General features: G+C 35.2%; 1 protein-coding gene across 1 annotated transcript; it reads left to right on the top strand.

The window, feature by feature from the left end:
- Nucleotides 1-19,584: 19,584 nt before the first annotated feature.
- On the top strand, nt 19,585-21,338 carry LOC148599427 (uncharacterized). The gene is made up of 2 exons (XM_088557296.1): nt 19,585-19,971; nt 20,773-21,338. Exon 2 carries the CDS (start codon nt 20,964-20,966, stop codon nt 21,336-21,338), a length of 375 nt encoding a protein of 124 aa, XP_088413422.1. The 5' UTR covers nt 19,585-19,971; nt 20,773-20,963.
- Nucleotides 21,339-25,699: the final 4,361 nt, after the last annotated feature.

The following is a 25,699-nucleotide window of genomic DNA, read 5'->3' on the forward strand; positions in this document are numbered from 1 at the left end:
ACATTCAAATATGATGAAGAATTTGTGGGAACCTCATTAATTCCATTTATTAGTTTTCTGAGGAGTAGCAAATGGACGGACACACAGAATGAATCAATATACATGTATACTCATGCTTTTCAAAAGGGGGGGGGATAATAAAACAGACCTACACTGTCTGTAAAACTGCCTGTTATGGTCGTATTATTTACATCTAAATTTCCATTTTTCAAGCTGGTTTTGCAAGTGTAGATAAATACACAAATATCGATTTTTAAAACTGTTTACATTTTGATTTTTTTAATTTCTTTCAAGTCACTCATACAAATTCACAGTTAACATATGTTTAGTTACTTTATATACAGTGTAGTGTGCTAGTTTATAAATCTCACTCAGATCTTTATTTTTCTTGGTTTTCATAGACAATTCCACTCTGTTTGTTTGGGACTTTACTGGAAGTCTCCATCATCTTTAAAGGGCAATAAGCTAAGAGACTCTTCACTTTCTGCACAAAAATCCAATCATTTGGGCAAAATGTATGTCTCCCACACTAATCACAGCCATTGATAATTTGTAATAAATAATTTCACAGAATTTGCTGACTACCAGAGGTTTCTCTTTCCTCAAATACATGTTCATGTATATCACATACTGTTTAACATCTTTGTCTGATGAGGGCCCAATCCAGTTATGTTTTTGTTTTCTGTGAATTGTAATTATTCTCCTTAGACTAATTGTCTAATACATTTGACTGGTTATAGGTTATTGAGTCTGCACAAGGTACTTGCCAACAACTACATATGTACATTGCAATATTGGTAGTGCTAGTTTCTCCATGGTGAACAAAGTTTTCGACCATCACTGTGTTTTCAAGAGGAAACTACTTTGTGAATGACTTTTCACAGCTAGGTTCTGAGCAACTAAACTTCCATTTTCAGTTAAACATTTCTCTTGAGATGTGCATTTAATACATGTAGCTGCATTTCACATGGTTCTTTTAAAAACTGAAATGTAGAGACCAAATAATAATCTATGCAAACACATTGCTCTTTTAATGAATACTTCTATTTAGTTCATAATATAGAAAATACTATTTTAATACATCTGGTACTGATGAGCGGTCTTGGACACAAAGTCCCAGGGTTTTCAGTACGATATGGGCCATTTGTTCTGTGTTTTGTAAATTTAACTGCATCACATTGATATACATGGTTACTATTAATACTTGTATGTTAAGTGAACATTCAGTAAAATACAACTTCATTGTATGATGTCTTAAATAAGGATGCTAACTCTTATTTAAATGTCTTCTTAATTTATTGACAGATTCAAAATTCAAGGGATTTTAATTTGGTTAACTGCTAGCTACATATATTGTTAACACTGAGATACAATTTATATATGCATGCATGAGAGGGGTGTAGCATAATGCCCAGTTTGTTGTATACTTGCATTTGTCTATTTGGGGCAAGTCCAAGGTATAACATTGTTGTGGGAATTCTTGCACCACTCAACCAAGACCCATATTGACATTTTATAGTAGAGTTTAATGCAGTGTAGCTTATCATAACAGCTGATTATAATCATATTGTATAATTAGAACCGAAAAAGATATAAATTTATGGTTTATGTCCTTAAAGTAAAAAAAGTCAAGGGGATATCGACTTATCTTGAACTATTGTGGAATTTTAAATCAGGGGCAGATTTAGGCTGGGGCATGGCAGGCGTTCATTCCCCCCCTAGAATTTGCAAAGTATTGGTTGTTAGGGGTAGATTTAGGCGGAGTTAGGTTGAAACTTTAATTTTTCCCTGATTTTACCACAAAAGATATCTACATTGCACCCAATCTAGAAGAATATTTCAAAAAATTAACCTAAAAAAATTATCTTCGTGCCCCCTCCTAATAAGAAATCCTGGATCTGCCACTGTAAACCAATTTAAAACATGCAAGGATTTCATTAAATAATTCTCACTTAATCTTATCTAGGTGGTATATTCCCTGGAATATGGTATTACCCATTTAATGTCTCCTTAATTGGGTACAGGGTAGCTTTCTGAAATACAAAACAACTCGAGAAATTATGTGAAAGTGCAATTGAGAACAAAGGTGTCAGTGACATAATTATCATGACCTACATTTGTGTATGTAAATAAACAACTCCTAATCCTTAAATGAGTGAGGCAGTTCATGGCTTTGATCCCTGGCTGAGACAGACTATAATATAAAATTGGTAGTCATGCACTGTTTCTCTGCCGAGCCTGTTTCATATGAGAGGTTGAATTATGAATGGTTGGCAAGGAAACAAAATAATGAGTCTGAATGCCTACCTGCAGGCTATTACTACTGTCAGGTCAAGCACCAGGCAAGGTAAACTTGATTGGTCAAATATTCTCTTCCTGAAATGCTTGAAAATATGGATAAATCACAATCAACAGAATCTACATAGAAATGTTCAAGTGACAGGTGAATATGAAAAGCTAGCTATCAATTTCAATATGCCTTGAAAACATAGGTCCCCATTTGAGCCTTGCTCTCTAAGTACTACCACTCTTGTATGGTAATGGGGTCTATGCTTTAATATTATGCTTTGTAGCCCACCATTGCATGACCATATAGAATATAATGTGCTACATTATACCTAAGACTTTGGAAATCATACCTTTTCAAACTGTAAATCATAGAGGATGAAGTCCTTATAATGGTACTCAATAGTACTCATTGAGTATGCAAAAAAAGTCGTGGACCTTTCACACTTGAAACTTAACCCCCCAGGATGAACATGTTTTACCTTACGAATTTGTACTCTATAAAAAGAGCAGAAAGGAAGATGCCAGGTAATGATTTACAAATTTTAGAAGTACTTTGGTTTAAGGAGGTAGACCTAGAGTAAGGGACACAACTCTTAAAAATCTTTGGAACGTTTGTATTTAGCATTTTACCTCAATCTTATGTAAGCATCTAATTAACTTGGATTCATTTTTTTCTGCTTCAAACAAAGGCTTGAGAGGCTTTGGTGAAATTGAATATAATACCAACATATCACTGATTTCATGAGATGTCCCTTACCCTAGGTCTACCTCCTTTATTTATAAACATTTTGCAAAGGTGTTCATTTATTTGTTAACTTTATATATCTGTCATTTTTTATTTCTTTCATCAAACATTTACATTAGCAGAGTTGGTACAGGATCTAGTTGTCCCCTAATATGTAGTCCGGTCTCTTTTTGTGGTGATCTTTGTGTACCAGATATTTCTTGCTGCCTGATATTACTGTTCCTCTCATACCTTCTATTGTGAGTATACTCCCCACTTCAGTAGATTTACATTTGCAACACAGGTACAGGATTTAGTTGTCCCTATATAGGAAGTCTGGTCTCTTTTTGTGATGATTTTTGTAAACTAGATGTTTCTTGCTGCTTCATATAACTGTTCCTATCACATCTCCTGTTGTAAGTGAACTCCCTCTTGATCACTTTGTAGATTCTGAATCATTTATTTGCAGCACCTCATGTCTTGCCGTGGTTGTCGTGCCAGGTCTTTTGTTGTTCTTTTGTAATGCAGAATGGAGCCTGTCTTCCATGTTTTTGCTATGGTGAAAAGTTTTCAGCAGTCTCTCACATGTATAGGAACAATGGACACCTGTATAACGTGTCTTGTGGTACATTTATTTTACTGTTATATGTGTCTCCACTAAGTATCATCTTGAGAACTTGAGCAATATTATCTTTTCAAAATTGTCTATTTTCAGAAGAGTGATGGTATTATGTCTTCATCTGATGAACTTACAAAACTAGTACCTTTTCACCATGGAAATGACTTCTTGAACCGGTCAGCATTTCTAACATTGCAGCTTCCTGTCAGATCAGTTATGCCATTGTTGTGGTGGGTATTACCATCTGCTCACTTCTTGAAATCTTTTTGTTGTATGGTTTCCAAACAAAATTTGGTATGATATTTGCCTGAAAAGGACATATTTTTAGCTTACCTTGATCATGTGAGCTTATGTCATCACATGCCGTTTGTCATCATTCGTCTTCCTCCTCTGCTATCTGTTACTCTTTTTTTAAAATCTTTTCCTTTGAGACCAAGATTCTGATGTCAATCAGGTTTAGGTCAAATGTGTTGGTGTAGTTCAGCATGATAAATTTTGCATGTGCAGAAATTTTCAGAGAGATCTGTTATTTTTGGAGGTCCATTTAGTTTTTATACCTCTATAGCTCTTGTTAATTTGTCAAGTGTGTATAGTGATCTCATGTCTGTCTGTCTGTCTGTTGTATCTTAGGTTACTATACCTCTATGGCTCTTGTTATTTTGTCAAGCATGCATAGTGATCCCGTGTCTGTCTGTCTGTCGCACGTTAGGTTATTATACCTCTATGGTTCTTGTTAATTTGTCAAGTATGTATAGTGATATCTTGTCTGTCTGTCTGTCCGTCTGTCACACTTTATATTATTATAGCTCTATGGCTCTTGTTAACTTGTCAAGTATGTATAGTGATCTCGTGTCTGTCTGTCTGTCTGTTTCACGTTAGGATATTATACCTCTATGGCTCTTGCTAATTTGTCAAGTATGTTTAGTGATCTTGTGTCTGTCTGTCTGTCTGTTGCACGTTAGGTTACTATACCTCTGTTGCTCTTGTTAATTTGTCAAGTATATATAGTGATTTCGTGTCTGTCTTTCTGTCTGTCTGTCACACTTTATGTTATTATACCTCTATAGCTCTTGTTAATTTGTCAAGTATATATAGTGATCTCATGTCTGTCTGTCTGTCTGTCTGTTGTATCTTAGGTTATTATACCGCTATGACTCGTTGTTAATTTGTCAAGTGCATATAGTGATTTCGTGTCTGTCTTTCTGTCTGTCTGTCACACTTTATATTATTATACCTCTATAGCTCTTGTTAATTTGTCAAGTATATATAGTGATCTCATGTCTGTCTGTCTGTCTGTCTGTCTGTCTGTCTGTTGTATCTTAGGTTATTATACCGCTATGACTCGTTGTTAATTTGTCAAGTGCATATAGTGGTCTCGTGTCTGTCTGTCTGTCTGTCTGTTTTACCTTAGGTTATTATACCTCTATGGCTCTCGTTATTTTGTCAGGTATGTATAGTGATCTCGTGTCTGTCTTTCTGTCGCACGTTAGGTTATTATTCCTCTATGGTTCTTGTTAATTTGTCAAGTATGTATAGTGATTTCTTGTCTGTCTGTCTGTCCGTCTGTCACACTTTATATTATTATAGCTCTATGGCTCTTGTTAATTTGTCAAGTATGTATAGTGGTCTCGTGTCTGTCAGTCAGTGATTTCATGTCAGTTTGGTTGTATGTCTGTTGCATGTTAGGTTTGGTGGTATGTTGATGACTCATGTTTATAGTTGAATGTAAATAGTGGTATCATGTCAGGCTGTCTCAGGGCTCATGCTACTGGGTGATTCAGGCAAAATAGTCGCCCTGGTGTCGCTCACTTCGCCTCAGACGACACCAAAAGCGAAATGGAGTCGCCCTCTTATTTTCAGACATCAACCATGATCAGTTTGTATTTGTATAGTTGTATTTTGACCAGAGTTATCTCTTTTTCGATGGGTATGATCTAAAATGTGTAACCCGTACCCGTACCAACTTTTCCCCGTACCCAAATAATATTTTGTCAATTTCTTCATTATTACATAATATTTCCAACTAAAAGTTGGTACGTATTTACAAAAAAATATGGTGGTTAGGCTGATTTAATATTTATTTAAATGTTTGTCGAAAACAAAAAAGATTTTTATTCGATTTTCTCTTTTCAAGAGATCTAAAATGGGTAGCCGGAAATTCCCATTCCCAAAATCAGAGTCCGGTATTTTTGTTATCTGTACAATTTTAATGCAAAGTTTACATTAGAACATCATGATATTATCAAAATTTTCATTGGTGTTAAAATAAAATCGCACCAGACTGTATAAGAGACTGTTTTTCATTCTAGATAAGATTGTATCCATTCATTGCTGGTATGTGGATTGACGCTAGATACGCTACAGAATTCAACCTCAATCACTTTTTTTTAAACAATACCAAATCTTTCAAAACTTTATCCAAATCATTCAAAGTAAAGTTTTAAACTCTTAATGATTTTAGAAAACCGTACACATTTTAGACCTTTTGACTTCAGAAAACCGTTTAAACAAGAAATATTAGAAAAAAATATTCATCATTTTCTTGATTAGAAATGAATTGAAACGGACTTTTCCACATTTCATGCAATTCTCAGTCCTTAACATACCGTAAGAATGAATACTTTAGCAAAACATCATTTGGGTACGGGGAAAAGTTGGTACAGATACGGGTTACACTTGTTACACATTTTAGACAGTACCCTTCAGATAACAATTCAAACAAAAATGGCGCCCGTTCGAGACAAAAAAAATTTGAAATCTATCGAATTTTCAGTTACAAGCAAGTATTTTAATCAGCGTTTTGCCCCGTGCAGGTCCGGGTGTTAAAGGAATAGGCCTGCAGCAGCGCTAAGCTTGTCGTAAAAGGCGACTAAATAGTGCTCAGAATCCTAGCCGGAGGCTAGAGCGCTCTGCCCACAGAGCAACTGGGATGTGTGTCTCAGGTGGTGGAATGGGGTACCCCTGGCGTGTTATATGCTGGGTTTGTCAGGCTATAATACGGAAAATCTGACTGCAAACCATAGTGGTGCACCGTGTTGGGAAAGATGCCACATTCCTTGCACGTTAAAGAACTTTACTATGGTATTTTCCCGGAGTAGGAACCATAGGGCTCCGCCACAGGAGGCTAAATTGCCCGACCCTACCCATCTCTCCCTATTTCCAGTGGCAATCAAAATTTGTCGACCCCATTGTCCTTGTGTCCCATCCCTTTTTCATTTCATCATCATTTCATGTTTATTTTATCATCAATTTCATGTTCATCGTCAGAATATTGCTGAAATATTGCTGCTCGAACGTTAAACCCCAACAAACAAACAAACAAACAAATGTTTCAGATGTTTAAGACAGGATACGCAATGACCATTCTATGTTTCAGCCTATGATAATTCATGTTTTATCGTTCACATTTCGTTACGATACATGCAAATTTGTCATGCGGGTTCTTTTGGACTAAAGTTAAATTCATCTCAATTGATAATTCGGTAGAAACAGACCCGAAGCGTTTCGTAAAGAATATTTTTTTTACATGATTATTAATACTCTTGATCACCTTACAAAAGATATTTTGAACAAGTAATCATTAAGGGTTAAGTGGGATCATGAAAAAAACAACAAAATGAAAATTCCAACAGAATGTCACTGCCTGAAATTTTCTATTCCAGAGGTGCTAAAAAAGACAAAAAAAAAATAGGACAGTACTGCAATGCAAGAAGCTTTGCTTTGCTCAATCATTATTAATTTTGCTGTAATAAATTTGGTAAGGGGTAGAGGTATAGGTTAGAGGTAAGGAGTAGAGGTATAGATTAGAAATTCAATTTGATGAATACGATACAGTCGATCATTCAGGCTGATTTCATTTTGTCCAAAATATTTAGTTACTTACATATGTAGCTTAAAAAGGAATTTATTTCAATAAAAGAAAATGAATATAAGAAAATGCTTGCAAATATTGTGTGCATGTAAGTAACATATAACACGTGTAATTCTAAAAAGCATTAGTAAAAGATGCGCGTACACATTCACTTCTCCCTGTTCATCCCCACTTCTCCCTGTTTTTCTTAGGTAGCTTGAGCCCTGTGTCTGTCTGTCACACTTATTGTTTGTAGGTTGTTTTTGTATACATTTAATTAATTGGTCAAGTGTGTACAGTGATCTCATGGCTGTCTGTCTGTCTGTTACACGTTAGGTTTGAATGTAGTTTTAATTCATTTTGTTAATTAGTCATGTGCATCTCATGCTAGTCTGTCTGTCTGTGTTACGTTGAGTTTGGAGGTAGTGTTTATACCTCTTGTTAATTAGTTTAGTGTATAAACAGAATTTAGATTTCAAAATTAGTTACCTATAGACAGTTGTTTGGTACAGTTAACCAGATATGATGATATTGATACCCCATGCAACGAAGTTGTGAAGGGTATGATATTTTTACCTGTCAGTCTTCCAGACTTTTTTTCTAAACACTTGCAGACATTAAGCTGATTTTTTGTATGTTAGACTACCATCATGATAAATAGATCATGTTTACGTTTTGTTTTGCTGATTTTTACCAAAATTACTTGCCTTGGACTGAGCAAATTTTTAAAAATAAAAGTCTTTGGGACTTTTTTTCTAAATGCTTACAGATATTGAGCTGGCATTTGGTATGTAAGTCTACCATGATGAGTATCTGTAGATTTTGTTCTGCTCCGCTGACTTTCACCAAAATTACAGGCCTTAGAATTAGCAATTTCTTTTAAATCAACAGTTTTCAGGACTTGTTTTCTCAAAACTCTCAGATATTGGGCTGATGTTTGGTATTTGTGTTTACAATGTATCATGATAAATTACAGATCAAGTTCATGTTATATTGAGATTTTCTATGAACTAAGGCCCTTGAACGTTCTTTTCTTTTCAAATACTTTTATGGTCGTCATCATGAACTCGTGGATCGTTATGGTGTATCCATCTGCTCCATGAAAACTGATTTATTCAAAGGGTTATAGTTTTCCTTTCCTCGTTTGTCTACCCCGGACTTGACTTTTTATGAGCAACTCAGCGGGTGTTTCTAGAAAAGCAGAATACACTTACCCTACCGGTGCACCTGGTCCATGCTCCCAGTTTTTAGTGGAGTCTGAGTTGCTCATTTTCTTTTGTTACTTTGTGTGTATGATTTAAGTTACTTTATGTTCTTTGTTGTGTATATCTGTTTTCCATGTCTGGTCTTTGTCCCTGGATTACATTCTTTTGATTACCACTATAACCTTAGTTCCCTTTATTACTCTATAATTTGAGAGTCATATTTGTGGATGTGTGGGGTATATTAGCGCACTCACTAAGGTTCTTTATATTAAAAAGTGTCTGTTATAGACAGGTATTCAGGTTATTCAGGTTCAGTTAAGACAGGTTTAAGTGTTCTGTTTTAGATGTAAAACTCAAAATTTCAACGTAATTTATTAGTGTTCTATATTAAATATTAAGGTCACTAGTTCAGTGATCACAGTGTTTAGTATTAGATATTAAGGTCATTCGTTCACTTGTTTTATGCATGGAAGTACAGCGTTCTTATTCTTGTTCTTCTTTTTCAGGACATTTGTATCTTTAGTGGCGTTGAAGAATTTGTCACATGGAATCAAAGTCTGCTTTCATCTCAATTGTTCCATGTTCATCTTGACTGTGTATATATCATCTTCCAGTACTATGTGCATGGGGCTGTTTGAGATTATGGCAATTTATCATCATCGGTATATTCAGCAACTTAAGACCTACCATAGAATTTCTTCTCTTCAATCTTCCAGAATGGATTTCGACTCACCCTTTCTACAGACAAACGTAAGACCAGATTGACCTCTTGAGTATTCTAAAATATATTTAGACCCTCTTTTTTAAGACCAGCCAAACCTTTTTTTTAGACTAGTCTTACGCTCTTTATTTAGACCAGCCTAACCTTTTTATTTCAGGACCAGCCTAACCCTCCTTTTTTTTAACACCAGCCTTACCCTCCTTTTTTAAGACCAGCCTAACCCTCTTTTTTAAGGCCAGCTTAACCCTCTTTTTTAAGACAAGCCTAGCCCTTTTTTTCTAGTAACTAAATATGCTGATTAATTTGGTTTGAATTGACAATGATTCAATTAAAAGTAGTTGACATCTAACCTCTTATCAGTACCTGTTTATTTCTTTGCGTTTACCCGAATAAACCAATCGTCCACTGTCGATATATTCAAATTGCCTATAAATTATTTATTTTTAGTTAAAGGCGCCAAGGTGTTAAATATATAAATCCTTGAAGACGCATAATAAACCTTTTGAACTTCAACTAGAAATGAAAACCATGCGAGATCATAAATAGGCATCGTTCATAGAAATGAAATATAAAGAGGTATGCTGAGTACCAATTGGAAGAGCTGTTTTCATAGATTTCATGCAGGCCCTGGCGGATCCACACACTAAGTATTTACAAAAAATGTGGCAGTGGTTCCGAACAAGAAACTTGTATAAAGAAAGAGGTTCCAGGCAGGGAATACACGTTCTGTTCCAGGCCATTATGGGCCGCTCATTTTGCCAGTCTTTTAACAAAAGGGTCGTATAACCCCCCCAAAACCACCCTGATGTTTCACCCATTGTATCGGGTATTTTTATTACGGTTACCGCCTCGTGACACCAGAAGCCCGGATATGAAAATAAAAATAAAACTTTGCTTAGACGATGGCATAGGAATTTCGAAATGCATTTCCCGGAAATTATGTCAGTGTGTGTGTGTGTGTGTGTGTGTGTGTGTGGGGGTGATATTGCTTTATAAATAATCAATCTAATGCATGTGTCTCTGGAACTAGGTGCCGAGGAACTAAGCGCTTTTACATGACACATAGGTGTCTATGCGATAACTTGTAGCACTAGGGCTATAAAGCGTAACAACTGAGAATTGTAGCTAGTTGAGAGGGACATGCATATTAGGACATGTTTATTTCAATGATGAATGATCTGCGTGGTGAAAACAGATTTGTTCAACGCGTCATAGTTTTTCATCCTCTTATGTCTACTTTTATGAGCAACTCAAAGGTATGTTGATATTTTTATAAGATTTAAAATAAAGGGTGCCCATCATAATGAAACCCCTGCAGCACAATCTGTACTCATGTAAAATTTACTATGAGCCTTATGAATAGCTGAATTTAATATAGAAAGTAATGGAGACATGAAATGGTGGTATTACGTCTTGTAGTTCAATTACAATATGCAATATTTCAAAGAGTTTGTGTTCATTTATCAAGGTGTTTTATGTAAACCGGCATCAAACCCGAATATGACGCAAACTAGTGCACTGCGACGATGCATCGTGAATTTTGGTGTGTGCGTTTTTTTAAATGCCCTTCCTAATCAGAATGATTAATTTAAAAATAAATCAAAGATATCAATATGATAATCACCATTTAGAATAATAAGTTTGTCAGTGTTAAGAAACGTTTGAATTCGTTCCCCAAACTTTTCTTTTATACCGTATTTTTGAAATTTTACGATTGTCTGAGGCGTAAAAATTCAAACGATCGATATAAATTGATGTAGTACATGAGTACTTTGATTTGATGTGAAGTGAAAACTTCCTTGAATTACCTCCCTTAGACCATTTTTTAGCTTCTTTCATAATTCGCTTTTTATATTAAAAATGACAATATTTGAAGACTTCTTTTACAACCCAAGGAAAATTTAAGTCCAACACTGTATCCAGGTTAGGCACTGAATCTTTTTAATACTATAGGAAAAGGGGATGGGGTCAAATAATTTGGAGAAAAGTAATTTTCTAAATTTTAGCCATATTTTCTCTTCTTTTTTCTCAAGCATTGACAGAAAATTATGAATCAATATTTCCCTATTACTTTACAATGAAAATTTACAAATATTAAAACATGGCCTTGTTAATTGCCCTTCTTTTTCAACCCGAGATCTTGATATCGGTGGGTCAAAGACGATATTAATCAAAGGCTGACAACAAGGGCAATATTAAAATGGCTGTACATATTCTGTTTATCACATACATTTTTTTACCAGTAATGGATTATTTATCATTTTTTTCTTTTTTTGGACAGAAAATTATAAAAGACTAGCAGATAAATGATGTGGTGTGTTCTATTATGTTACTGCATTTGACTTGTCTCTGTGTTTATAGCAGAATCACGCTTCATTATGACAGGTGATTATTGTTTATCACCAATGCAGCATAAAACGAAGAAAGAAGAAGTGCGTAGAATAAAAAAAAGATTTTTATCTGAACGAGGTATAAAAAGTAGCTAAAAAATATAAAAAAAATGCTTCAGTTTATTTCCTGGCGACAAAAAGATTCGGAAATGGGAGGTATAAGGGTACCTGAAAATCATAGGTTGGTTGAATAGTGGGGGATGCAAGGGGGTTATCTCAGCTCACGTGTTATAGGTCCATGTAGGGTATAAGGGTTAGAACTCCACCTTTCTTTAAATTTTGATAATTTTGTCTTCTTAGTCTAATAGATTTCCCTTTAATCTGTTCCTTGTACCAATTGTTAGGCACAAAACATTTTTGTATTGAGGGGGAGACTTGGTTTGTTACGAAAAAAATAAGATTACTCCAAATTTTTAGCCAAAAGTATTTTGCTCAGTCATTGATTGAAAAAAAATATTAATACTGTTTAATATCTCCACCATCCCTTTACAATACAGATATTCAAATACAATTTTTAACTACGGCTGCTGCTGAAAAAAAGAAATACTTTTCGTGTCTGAGTAAAAACTCAACATTAAATCCGAGCCCCCTTCAAAAAGAAAATGGTCTGTGTCTTACTTTCATGTCAAGCCAAAGAAATGCTTCGCAGGGCAATGCTTGATTAGAATGCAGAGGTCTAATCATGAACAGTTGGGCCAAAATTTTACACGCTTTCCAAGCTTGATACAGATCTCAATTTTAATAGCAATTACACAGGAAAAGAACTTGACCACAAAGTCCCTGTTTGGCCTTTTATTACTCAATAAACAATCAATCAAAGCCTTTCTTTCCAGGATAGGTATGTCACCTTGAGGTTCATTTATAAGATCCATTCATCTTTACTCAAGCTATTGTCTGCAAAACAGGAACATGTTTGTTTCTGATCCTTCATTCGTAATCAGTTCAAGTTGAAACCCCTAAAATCAATCCCATGCTTTCTTTAGTGGTTTAATTTCATAAAAATCGATACACTCAATGTGTACTAACATGAAATATCTAAAGACAACAATAACAAAACTGACGACAGCATGATACCATTATTCCGCCGCAGTCAACAATGATGAAACTGACTATAGCATGATACCATTATTCAACCGCAGACAACAATGACGAAACTAACCACAGCATGATACCATTATTTAATCGCAGACAACAATGACGAAACTAACCACAGCATGATACCATTATTCCACTGCCCACAGCAATGATGAAACTAAGACAGCATGATACCATTAATCCACTACAGACGACAATGACGAACTGACGACAAGATGATACAATACTTCAACCGCAGACGACAAGGACGACACTGATGAGAGCGTAGTACCATTATTCCACCACAGACAACAATGGCGAAACTGACCATAGCTTAAACCATTATTCCACCACAGACACCAATGACGAAACTGACTGTAGCATGATACCATTATTTCACTGGCTGTACTTGTGTAATTGATACAAAAGCTGGTGTCCGTGATTGTTTATTGGTGAATTAATTGGATGTTACACCATAAAAAATCAATCAATTAATAAAACAACAAATAAAACCTTTAGATAAGAAACCAGTACAGTAAATACACAATCCGAAAATGACAGAGTACATCAAAAAAGAAATTGTCGTAGACGACAATGACGAAACTGAAGACATCATGATCCCATTAATCGACGACAATGATGAATTGACGAAAGCATGATACAATTATACCATCGGAGACAACAATAATGAAACTGACGACAGCATGTTGCAATTATTTCATCACAGCCAACCATAACGAAACTAACTATAGCATGGTACCATTATTCCACTACAGAAAACAATGACGAAACTGAAGACAGCACGATACTATTATTCCACTACAGACGACAAGGATGAACTGATGACAAGCATGATACCATTACTCCACGGCAGACGACATTGACGACACTGATGAGAGCGCAGTACCATTATTCCACCACAGACAACAATGACGAAACTGACCATAGCTTAAACCATTATTCCACCACAGACAACAATGATGAAACTGACATCATGATACCATTATTCCCCCACTGACGACAGAGGAACTGACAACAGCGTAATACCATTATTCCAACAATGACGATACTGACTATAGCATGATATCATTATTTCACCGCAGACGACAATGACGATAGCGTGATACCATTATTCCACTGCAGTTAATTATCTGTTTCAAACTTTTCTTGTTTAGAAATGTTAATTAATACTAGTGAAATTGAAAGGAACCCTCTTAAATAAGGCCTCCAACATGGATGTCCTTAGTAGGTACCTTCTGGAAGGCATGACCTCTTTAGTAGATACAATCAGGAAGACGTGAAACATATCATCATCAGATGGTAGAGATAAATTGGACACATCTTGACAAAACATCAACAAGACCACACTTTAACAGCCCTTCCATGGACACTAGAGTTACAGCCAAGCGGAGATAACATGGCGTCATACCATTGTGTTTGAGATGCGCAAAATTAACCTCATCATGGGAATATCTTCAGAAAATGGCCAGAGACAGGCCAGTACATTAAAACTAGCCCTTAAGGGCAAACAAAAAAGAGATTTTCGTAACATATGGTTTATTTTTTTTTACACCAGCAGTCTGAATACTATTACAAGACAATTTACACAAAAAATCTCAAATGTGCTTGGATTTGAAGTAAAATTCTGGATACTTGAAACAATTCAGGAACAATAACTCTTCTCTTCTAAAGTTGAATAAAATCAGACTAATTATGGAGGACTGCAATGGCTTGATAATGTTTCACAGTAATTTTGAATTGAAAGCATATTTAATTTACACATGATCAAAATTGACATTCAACGTAAGTCCCCACAATGTAAAAAAACTTGATGGTTCAAACTCGTTAGTTCTCAGAAACAAAATTTAACTACTGGTGAATGATGGACAGGATTGACATCGAAGCAAAATGGATTACAATGTACTTTAGAATTAATATTATTGGACTGGATCTGTATTGAAACTAAACAATTAAATAAGTTTTAAATCAGGTTAAATGCATGTCCATAGCCCACAAATATGAAAAAAAAATTACTCAAGAATACTTTCTTTATTTGAAAAGATTGTACTTTGATCTCTACATCAATAGATTTGTTTAGAATAATTTTTTAAGAGAATGTAAGAAACAATACATTTTCGACATTTTTTTTAGCTGCCCTTGAAATGTTCATTTTGTGTGCATTTCATTAAGAGTATAAATCACCTTACCAAAATGCTTTGCTTTTCAAGTGCACTGTGGTGTGGTGTTAAAATAAAAAAAAACAAGTAATATTGACATATATTTGTTTTGCCTCATAACAATTTTTCCAATTTAGCCAATTACCAATAATGTTTTTAAATTAGGAATTATCTACAACTGAATGAATAATTACAAATGAACACTACATGTACACTTATTTTATAAGTGTTATTAACTTCACTCTTCAACATGTTGAAGTGCAAGTTTAAACAAATAATCAAGACACAATGTATAATACATGAAAAACCTTTCATAGCTTAGTTCTACATAAACGAAAGTTCTCACTAGAGAAAATAATTCCATCTTAAAAAAAAAGAATCCAAATAGTCTGCCTTTCATGCGATAATCCATATTGGCAGAGCACATCATTAAAGACTCCGTGAATCGACAAAGCCTCTTGAACGAGTCCATGTTGACAGCGTCCTGAAGATGAATATATATTCCACAGAATGTATTGGAATGTGTCACTTCTTTGATGGACATTAAATATTAGGTTTGTCATTAATATCCATATTGATCATGACATATGTTGGATTCGCCCATTATCGGAAAATCCAAATTCACTAAGTGTTTAAAACCAACTTCTACCATGCCTTGGCCATCTACATGTAGATACGCGAATATTGTTCTTAGTGTTTCAGAAGATAAATTTTAAATCATTCTACCGTTCAATGTACATGTACATGTAATTCCATATAGCTAGGCCTCATTAGTTTTAAAATAAAAAACTGGGTTTATTCATATCAGGGAAAATCCCAACTGACCTTTTTAACAAGTCACTTGATATTTCCTATTCAATTGTCAGACTTTGGTTTGGTGGAATTGAACTATGAATAATTGATGTAAACATACTTACAGTGGGTATCCAGGGGGTTCATGGGGTTATGGAAAATTTGTGTTACATATATCTTCATTAAAAATATCCAATGAGCAAATAATGATCTGAGTGCCCTTTAAGGACCCCCCTTTTTTAAATTTCTCAATCCAACTCTGTAAGTACATACACACGAAAATGAAACATATATATATACAAAAAACAAAAAACAAAAAAACAAAAAAAAAAAAAAAACAATCAAACAAAATAAAAAAATAAACAAATATTGCAAATGAATAAATGTGCATTCTACTCATTCCATGTACATTTATATATTGATAAAAATTACATTTAAACATAGATGATGTACTGTACACATGGTAAATATTGAAGAAATCTCCATGCATTTACAATTAGTGAAAATACATGTGATTTCCAGTTTATTTACTTTAGGTCAAAAATATTTCAAATTTCAAGAAAAAAAATGAATATACATGTAACTTCAGAAGGATTTATAAATGTACAGTACATGAAGAAATGTATTTAATTTTTTTTAATGAAATTTGATGTGAATATACATGTACAAGGATATCACAAGTTGTCAAAGTTGAAGGTGAAATGTCTTGTATAACAATTCAAATCCTGGATAAAAATAAAAATAAAGTATAATACATGTTTTTACATACTACTTCTTTTACAGTTTCATTTTAATATTTGAAAGTATTGTTTTTTAAGAGTCATTAAAAGTATGCATACATGTACATGCATTCATAATATTTATAACTACAATAAGTCATAATTGTTTACAGTGCCTAAAATGTTCATTGTTTTAAAGAGTCTTTTAAAAGAATATACAATGTATATATATATATATGATATTCATGACAAATAACAAATAAATATTTTTTAAATGATTTGAGTACCACTAAATCAAAGATAGAAACATGAAAATGATAAATACAACTATATACATGTACAAAAACAATGAAGTGAACAGATTTTCACTGATGACACATATAGGTACATGTACATGTATTTGAAAAAAAAACTTGATGAAGACCAAGACTTATTAATAAAGAAATATAAAATAATTTCCAAAAAATCAATTATTTTACTAAATAAACTAATTTAGTATCTTTTCTTTTAAAGATTTTTTATTAAATAAAAAAGTAAAAATGTATTAAAGATAATTAAGTCAGTAAATTAAAACATGTTTCTTAGAAAAAAAAGAGAAAAATTTCTGATATTGTTATTAAGATTTGTGATAAATTAAATCATTATAGATTAAACATATTTTATTTATCTTTAAATCTGAATTTGTTTAATAAATTAATATTGTTTTAGTCCATCACGAGAAAAAAAAAAACACTAAATCATAATAAATGCACCATTCAAACTACATGTACATGTACATGTTATAATCTTGTTAATCATAAAAATACAAACTGGCATTGTTCCTCACATGAATCATACATTAGATTTGAACCAATTATAAAATACAGGTATAGGTGTTTACATAATTACAGTGGCGGGTTCAGGGTGTAATCCCCCTTTGAATAATTTTTAATTTTTGCAATCTATGGACCTTAATGAGCAAATAATAACCTGGCACCTCTCCCCTTTTCAATAATTTCTCCATCCACCCCTGTAAGTGCTAAATATATAAAATCAAATACACATACATGTACATATATATTTACAACAACTGACTTAAAAGTCAACATTTTATACATGAAGCTGTACATGTACCTAATGTGAATCTATAAATTGAAGATATTTCTATTTATCATTGCATTTGCAAGTACATGTAATCACTGTTGTGGTTAATTTAATGTCCTTAGTAGTATCTTTCAATAATATACATGTAATTAATATTTCAAGAAAAAAACACAATAAAAGTTATGAAATAAATCAACCTTTTAAAAAAAATATGTTCATTTTAGTTGAAGCAATGAAGACTTATAAGGATATCACATGTTGCCAAAAAAATTCTATGAAATTAATTCAAATCATGACTAAAAAAATGCTACACGTACATTACATGACTGTACTTTTTTTAATTATTGTTTTAAAGAAATTTATTTTTAAAGGCCTACATGTAAATACTCTGTATGAATATATCAGTAATACATGTACATGTACTTATCTTTTACCACATTCATATCTTGATGTGGTTCATGTATGGTGTTAGATATTTACACAAAATAATACTAGTATTAAAATTTTTGATTTTAATTATTTTCAGTTTCCAAAGGAGAAAATTTCATTTATTTAGAAACATGAAAATGCAAATGTGTGGTAGCCTGTTTTTTTTTACTGTATATATTATGTTTTATTATATTTTGACAGTATTGTATTGTAAATTTATGTTTCGCATTTATTGCATTCTTTATATTAATAAAGATAGTATTTGATGAATATTTGAATTATTAAACCTATTTGGTTAATTGTTTTATTTGATGATTTACGCTAACTGGACTTGTGGACAGACGACGTATTCTACTGGTTTGTTAAGTTTCATTTCTTCTATATTTAACTTCTAAGGTTTCTAGTTAAATCTTCATGGTTGATTAGACCGCATACTTTCTTTATTTCTATTGGTCATTTTTCTTTGGCGGTAATATTCTTTTGTTCTTTATTCGGAGACGCACTTACTGTAAAACTTTCATTGGTATAGGATTGGAAAAAAACTATCCAGACGAGACTATCTACCATTTGTGATATTTCTTTTGTTCTTGTTTATCTGAGACATAGGAGTCTATTTCTTGAAAGGTCAGTTTCTTTCTCTGTCATTAATATTTCGTTAATAGTCCAGAAAATAGTATTTTAGCCGGCATGAGTTATTTGCATGAGACGGTTCAATGTTAGAATGGCGAATGCGAGATGTGCGCTGTATGAATGTTTAAAATGCATAAATTTCTAGATAAAGAATATGTTGACATTACATGAGCATTATTTCATTTTTATTCATATTTTTCCTAACTAGAGTATTAGCGAATATAAATAGGATATTTGAATAAATTGCCGTATGAATGAGGATTCGATTCGAGTGCTCCTGAATGAGTGATGTTAATATTCTATCCTTTAAAGTTAGCGCTACGACAAAACACTTTATTTAATTGTGGTCAATGTAATTGTTTCCTTAGGAGTACAAATCAAGTATTCACGGGTAAATGAATGAATACAATTTATTTACAAGTGTCATTTGTTGTACAGGTACTTTTCATGATGAATCATGGGATGATATTGATGTAGATTTTTAAGATTCAGGATAGCCTTTGCACCTTGATATGAGGTAGGCAGTGTATTATGTTTGTTTTAGTTATATTTTGTTAATTTGCTATGGTTTTGGCCTATCGCATAACTTTGCAATCAGCATTATGTTTTTATCACTTTGTTAATATTTTGATTGAGATTCGTATTGCTTGGCAATCGTTATAATTTTCATGCCTGATTTGGTAACACGCAAATTTGCGAGTCATTAACATATTTCAAGAGTTTTGATGTCATCGTATAATATACTGATGAGACCGTACTGAACTTGAAAAAAAAAATATATATATATAAGAGCATTCTATTTTTTAATTTTTAATTAAGGATAATTATGATACAGATACGTATTGTTACATGCAGTTATATTAATAGCAGAGTGTTTGCTACTTTGTATTTATTACTGTATTTGTTTTATAGGGCCTATTTCCTGTATTTGATCCCGTGTTGTCGTATACAGTAGAATAAAACGAATCTTAACCTTTGATGTCTTGATGACTCTATATTAGCCCATTCTAAGAGCTGCTACATTTTGGCGCCCACGTAGGGACTCTACATTCTACGACGAAAAACGTGAGAGATCGATCTTAAGTGATTCAGACAGTGATTCGGACATTCTCGTTCATTTCCGGAAATTCCGTGTGACGTCAAATCGAAAGTAAAAGTGCACATTTGAACTCTTTTAGACGATTTCCGGTTCAACATGAAGATGTAAACACATGTGTTATTGTGATTTGGAGGATGTGATCACGAACTACGTTGATTTTCATAGCTTTTGTAAGTTATTTTATGCATTATTATATGTTATTATACTTGTTTATTCATGGTTAATATCAGGATAATTGTATTTTTCTGCTGAGATATAGATTTAATTGAAAATTTTGCAGAATTTGTACTTTGAAAATTTACACGAAAATTTTACATTCTATTTTTCGGTAGTTTTACACACACCTGAGAGTTACTATTTAATTTTGTCAATTTTTGCATACTGCTTATATAGATAAACAGACACTTTGCATAGGAGATAGTGCTTTACAGTGAGTGAGGATTTTTTTGTTTGTGTACACTTTCAAAAAAAAAAAAAAAAAATTTTTGTTTTGTGTATGAATTTTTTTTTAAAGTGATTTTGATATAGTGCTGTAGTGCATATGTGGTACATGTATGTGTTGTATATGCGTTAAACAGGGTATGAAATGTTCGTTATGATATGATGATATATAGTGCATTGTTAAGATATATGTGGTAACCCAGTGTAAGATTTGTACTCTAAATTTGTTTTAAAACTAGACAGTTTAAATAGGTATATAAATTTCATTGCAGTTAATATTGTCGCGTGTTAGCGATGCGCGCTTCCATGATTGCATGATGCTTTAACCATCATACCTATAACAATTAATTGATAACACATTTACCTAGTATACCTTAGCCCAGAGCACTTACCTATTCATTGCCTTGTACCTGCCTTGTCCTGGTCTTTGATTATTGTAGGTCTTTGATTCTTTAGGCTTTTCTTTGATAGGGTAGCAGTGAGTTTGACTTATTTTGACATTTGACATAGAACTTGACATACGTTTTCAGATTTATCTGATGTCATAACTTGACTGAGGTTGTGAACGTAAAAGTGTTGCATATCTCACCCCATCCCACTTTGTAGGAAGCAGAAAGTGAGCAGATTAATTGTGTGTATATCATAAGGGTTGGTGAGTATATATTGTGTATATATATTTTTTTTGTTGATTTGTGTATATTATTGATATTTAGTACATATCATGGCATCAGGTAAGGATGATCGTGTTGTTACTGATCAACCAAGGACCCCTACTGATGTTGACCCAGATATTAAGCGGATGATGGATACTTTTGCGCAGATGGGAGTTAAACCAAAGGCTGACTCACCTGAGGCATTGACTGAATGGATGCTTGGATTCCTGAAGATGAAAGGGAAGTTAGATGTTAAACAAGACCCAGTGTTTGATTTGAAACCACCACCAACAGCATCATCTAGTACTGCTTCTACTACATCCAAACCGGATGATAGAGTTACAAAGATGGTGATGAACCACCCACCAAAGATACGATGGTTTTCCGGCAATGATGTGAAACCTGGTGACGTACCATACGACTTATGGAGACATGAGGTTTAAGTTTTGCTCAGACAAACTTATGATAGGGAAGCTATGCTGTACGCCGTGAGGAGATCTTTACGAGGTGAGGCGGGATACTTTGCCATGAGACTAGACCTAGACGCACCAGTGGAGGCTATTTTACACAAGCTAGATAGTGTCTACGGTAGTATCGAGAGAAAGAGGAGTTGATGGCAGAGTTTTACGGAGCTAGACAGAAAGAAGATGAAAGTGTCTCAGCATGGAGCTGTAGGTTGGAGAGTACCCTGAGTAAGGCCATAGACAGAGGCAACGCACTGATGTTGATGGAATGCTGCATTCCATGTTGTGGACTGGACTTCGAACATCTTTAAAAGACATTTCCGGCCACAAGTATGATACCATAAAGGACTTTGATGGTTTACGAGTTGCACTGAGACAGATTAAGAGTGACCACAGCCAACGTGAGTCCACGACAACCAGATCTAAACTGCAGACCAGCAAGTCAGTTACGGAAGCTCACGTCCGGACAGATGTGGAGGAACTAAAAGGTATGATCCACCAGTTGGTAAGTAGGATGGATGCGTATGACACAAGACAGCAGCAGTCATGGAGTCAACAACAGCAACCACCATCATGGCGTCAACCACCATCATCATGGCAAGGATCTCAACAACAACAACCACTGCAACATTACCAGCGACCACAAAGAGATAGGGGCAGAGGTCGAGGTCAATTGCCACCACCACAGCCTCAACGAAACAACACCAGATCACCTAGAAATATGAGGGATGTACAGTGTTGGAGATGTAGGCAATACGGACATATGAAGGCAGACTGCAGAGTAAGGTTAGATCTTTATAGAGGAGATTTAAACGGACAGCAACCTATGCGGAGAGAACGCCCATAGGTTTTGCAAGATCGCAAGTTTCCAGAAATAACATAGCTAAGATCCCAGCAGGTTTGTTTGGTGAACCAACAGAGACTCAGATTAATATAAATGGTAAATTAGCAGCTGCACTTTTAGACACTGGCTCAACTGTATCAACCGTGAGCAACACCTTCTTCCGAGAACATTTGATGATGACATCACCACTACAGAAACTTGATACACTTTTGGACATAGAATGTGCAGATGGGCAGCAGTTACCCTACCTTGGTTATATTGAAGTTGATTTTGGCAATACCAGAACAGTCAAGGAAACACCCTTCTATTGTATTGATAACATCGGATAGCAAGTATAACCACAACATACCTATTTTATTAAGAACCAACGTCTTATTTCAAATTTTATCTACACTTAAGGAAGATTTTGGCGAAAGATTTTTACAACTTTGTAAGCTTACTACACCTTGGTATTTTACTTTAAGATGTTTAACCCTTCAAGAAAGGGAATTACAGAAAAACAGTTATCGTCTCGGAATTATACGCAGTGGAGAGACCAACAACATTATTGTACCACCGAATAGTTACATCACTATGAATGGATACCTAGACAGAGAATTACCATACCAGACTACTCCAGCTATGTTTCATTCATCAACTTTAGCCAGAGATTTCAAAGACTATGATATAGCACCAACACTTATTGATTATCATCACAAACAGAATGGACCGGTTAAGGTAAGTATATCCAACATCACAACCCGCACCATCAACATTCAACCCAAAGCAGTCATTTGTGAACTTCAACCTGTGTCATATCAACCTATCGCCCAGCAACCATCTGAGGAACAGGCATCTAACATCATGGACCAGATAGAATTTACTAAGAGTGATCTATGAGAAGAACATTTTGAACAGGGACAGCAGCTTATCAAATCTTTCTTTGATATTTTCTCAACAGCTGATGATGATGTTGGCCGTACTGTACATGAAGTCAGGATATCACCAGGTAGAAATCTTAGAGTCTCATAAAGAAAGAACCGCTTTTACAGTAGGACCCTTGGGTTTCTACGAGTACCACCGTATGCCTTTTGGGTTGATCAACGCCCCTGCGACTTATCAGCGTTTGATGGAGAACTGCTTATCTGATTATCACCTTAAGATCTGCTGCGTCTTCATTGATGACATTATAGTGTTTGGTAAAACCTATGAGGAGCACCTCCAGAATCTACGACTCGTCATGGAGAGAATTAGACAGGCTCATCTGAAACTGGCTCCTAAGAAATGCTCTTTCTTTAAGAGGAAGGTTAAGTTTGTTGGGCATATTGTTTCTGAGTATGGAGTAGAGATAGATCCTGCACAGACCGAAAAAGTCACCACATGGACCAAGCCTACGTCACCCGAGGATGTACGAAGATTTCTTGGATTTGTAGGGTATTACCGTCGCTTTATTGCAAATTTCAGCAAGGTCAGTCGTCCACTTACAGACATCATGCCGGTACCAACTGGAAAGAAGAAAACTAAGGGAAAGAAGAACACACAGAAGCGAGAATGGCACTGGGGAGATGAGCAGGAGAAAGCTTTTGACACCTTAAAACAACACCTTACTTCAGCACCAATCCTTGCTTATGCAGATAGCACTCTACCGTATGAGTTGCATACAGATGCTTCCGGATTTGGTTTAGGTGCAGTTTTGTACCAGGAACAGCATGGACAGAAACGAGTGATATGCTATGCCAGCCGAGGACTCAACAAGTCGGAGAAGAACTATCCACCTCATAAGTTGGAGTTTTTAGCGTTGAAGTGGGCAGTTACGGACAAGCTGAAGGATTACCTGTATGGCACCAACTTTACTGTTCTGACGGATAATAATCCTATGACATACGTCCTCACCACAGCGAAGCTTGATGCAACAGGGCATCGATGGTTAGCTGCTTTAGCTGCGTTTGATTTCAACATACAGTATCGTCCTGGAAAGTCCAATGGAGATGCTGATGCTGTAAGCCGACTTCCTATTCCCAGCGAATCTGTAAGAGCTATCTGCCAGTCGACCAACTCAACACCATTTGCAGAGTGTCTTGCTGTGACATCAGACTTGGTCAAAGATGATGATGATTTGCAGGCTGGAACATCAACAACAGATACCATTGATTGGAGGAAAGCACAGCAACATGATGACTCAGTTAAGCATTGGTACAACATGGTCTCCAATCAACAGAAGCCCACCAAGGGTGACGGTATCCTAAGGCGACAGTTTCATCACCTGAAGGTAATGGATGGAGTGTTATTTCGCCAAGTACAGATGGAAGATGAACTTATGGAGCAACTGGTACTTCCACAACCGTATGTCAACACTGTTCTGCAGGCTTTGCATGATGACATGGGGCACCCAGGAAAGGACCGCACATTGTCGTTATTGAGGGACAGATTCTACTGGCCTGGAATGACGAAGGATGCAACAGACTGGATTGCCAGCTGCGGTCGATGTATTCGAAGGAAAGCGTTACCAAACCACAGAGCTCCACTAGTTAGCATCGAGACAACAGCGCCTCTGCAGCTAGTGTGTATGGACTACCTTTCTCTAGAAACATCCAAGGGAGGACAACACAGCGTACTTATTATATGCGACCACTTCACCAGATTTGCACAAGCTATCCCAACGCGAAATCAGACAGCGAGAACAACAGCTGAAGCTTTCTTTTCCAACTTTATAGTACACTATGGTATTCCAGACCGGATTCACTCTGACCAAGGAGCTCAGTTCGAGTCAAACGTAATCAAGTAACTGTGTAATCTGACTGGAATGACGAAGTCCCGTACGACAAGTTACCACCCGCAAGGAAATGGTATGTGTGAACGGTTCAACCGGACTTTGATGAACATGCTTGGTACTCTTGAACCAGATGGCAAGAAGAATTGGAAGGCGTATGTAGGACCGTTGGTACATGCCTATAATTGCACCCCACACGAGTCCACAGGATATTCTCCATTTTTCTTGATGTTTGGCCGAAACCCAAGACTACCAGTGGATGTGGCATTTGATTTGAGGAAGGAAACTGGTGGATCCAAGTATATCGAGAACTTGAAACAGCGTTTGGACCACGCATTCGAGGTGGCAGCCGATGTGTCCAGGAAGTCCAAACAGAGACAGAAGGCAGGATATGACACCCGAGTACGTGGAGCAACCATTAAGACAGGGGATCGTGTTCTTGTGAAGACACTTGCTTTTGGAGAAGGAAGGCATAAGCTGGCGGACATATATGAACTGCAACCTTACCTAGTACTGGCGCAGCCGAATACAGATATTCCTGTTTTTACAGTACAGAGAGAGAACGGTGAAGGGAAAAAGAGGAACCTACATAGAAACCATCTTCTACCTATTTCTGATTTGAGAGACTCAGTAAGACCAGTTCCAATGACAAGAACCAAAACACGACCACCAACTGTCACGACTCCGGATAGACCGTCGGCTAAGAGACCAGTGAGTCATGTGGATGACGAATCATCTGATGAGGAA

The sequence above is a fragment of the Perna viridis genome, chromosome 13, assembly GCF_037379345.1.
Source record: "Perna viridis isolate PV_CMFRI_1.1 ecotype Kerala chromosome 13, ASM3737934v1, whole genome shotgun sequence".
Classification (NCBI taxonomy): domain Eukaryota; kingdom Metazoa; phylum Mollusca; class Bivalvia; order Mytilida; family Mytilidae; genus Perna; species Perna viridis.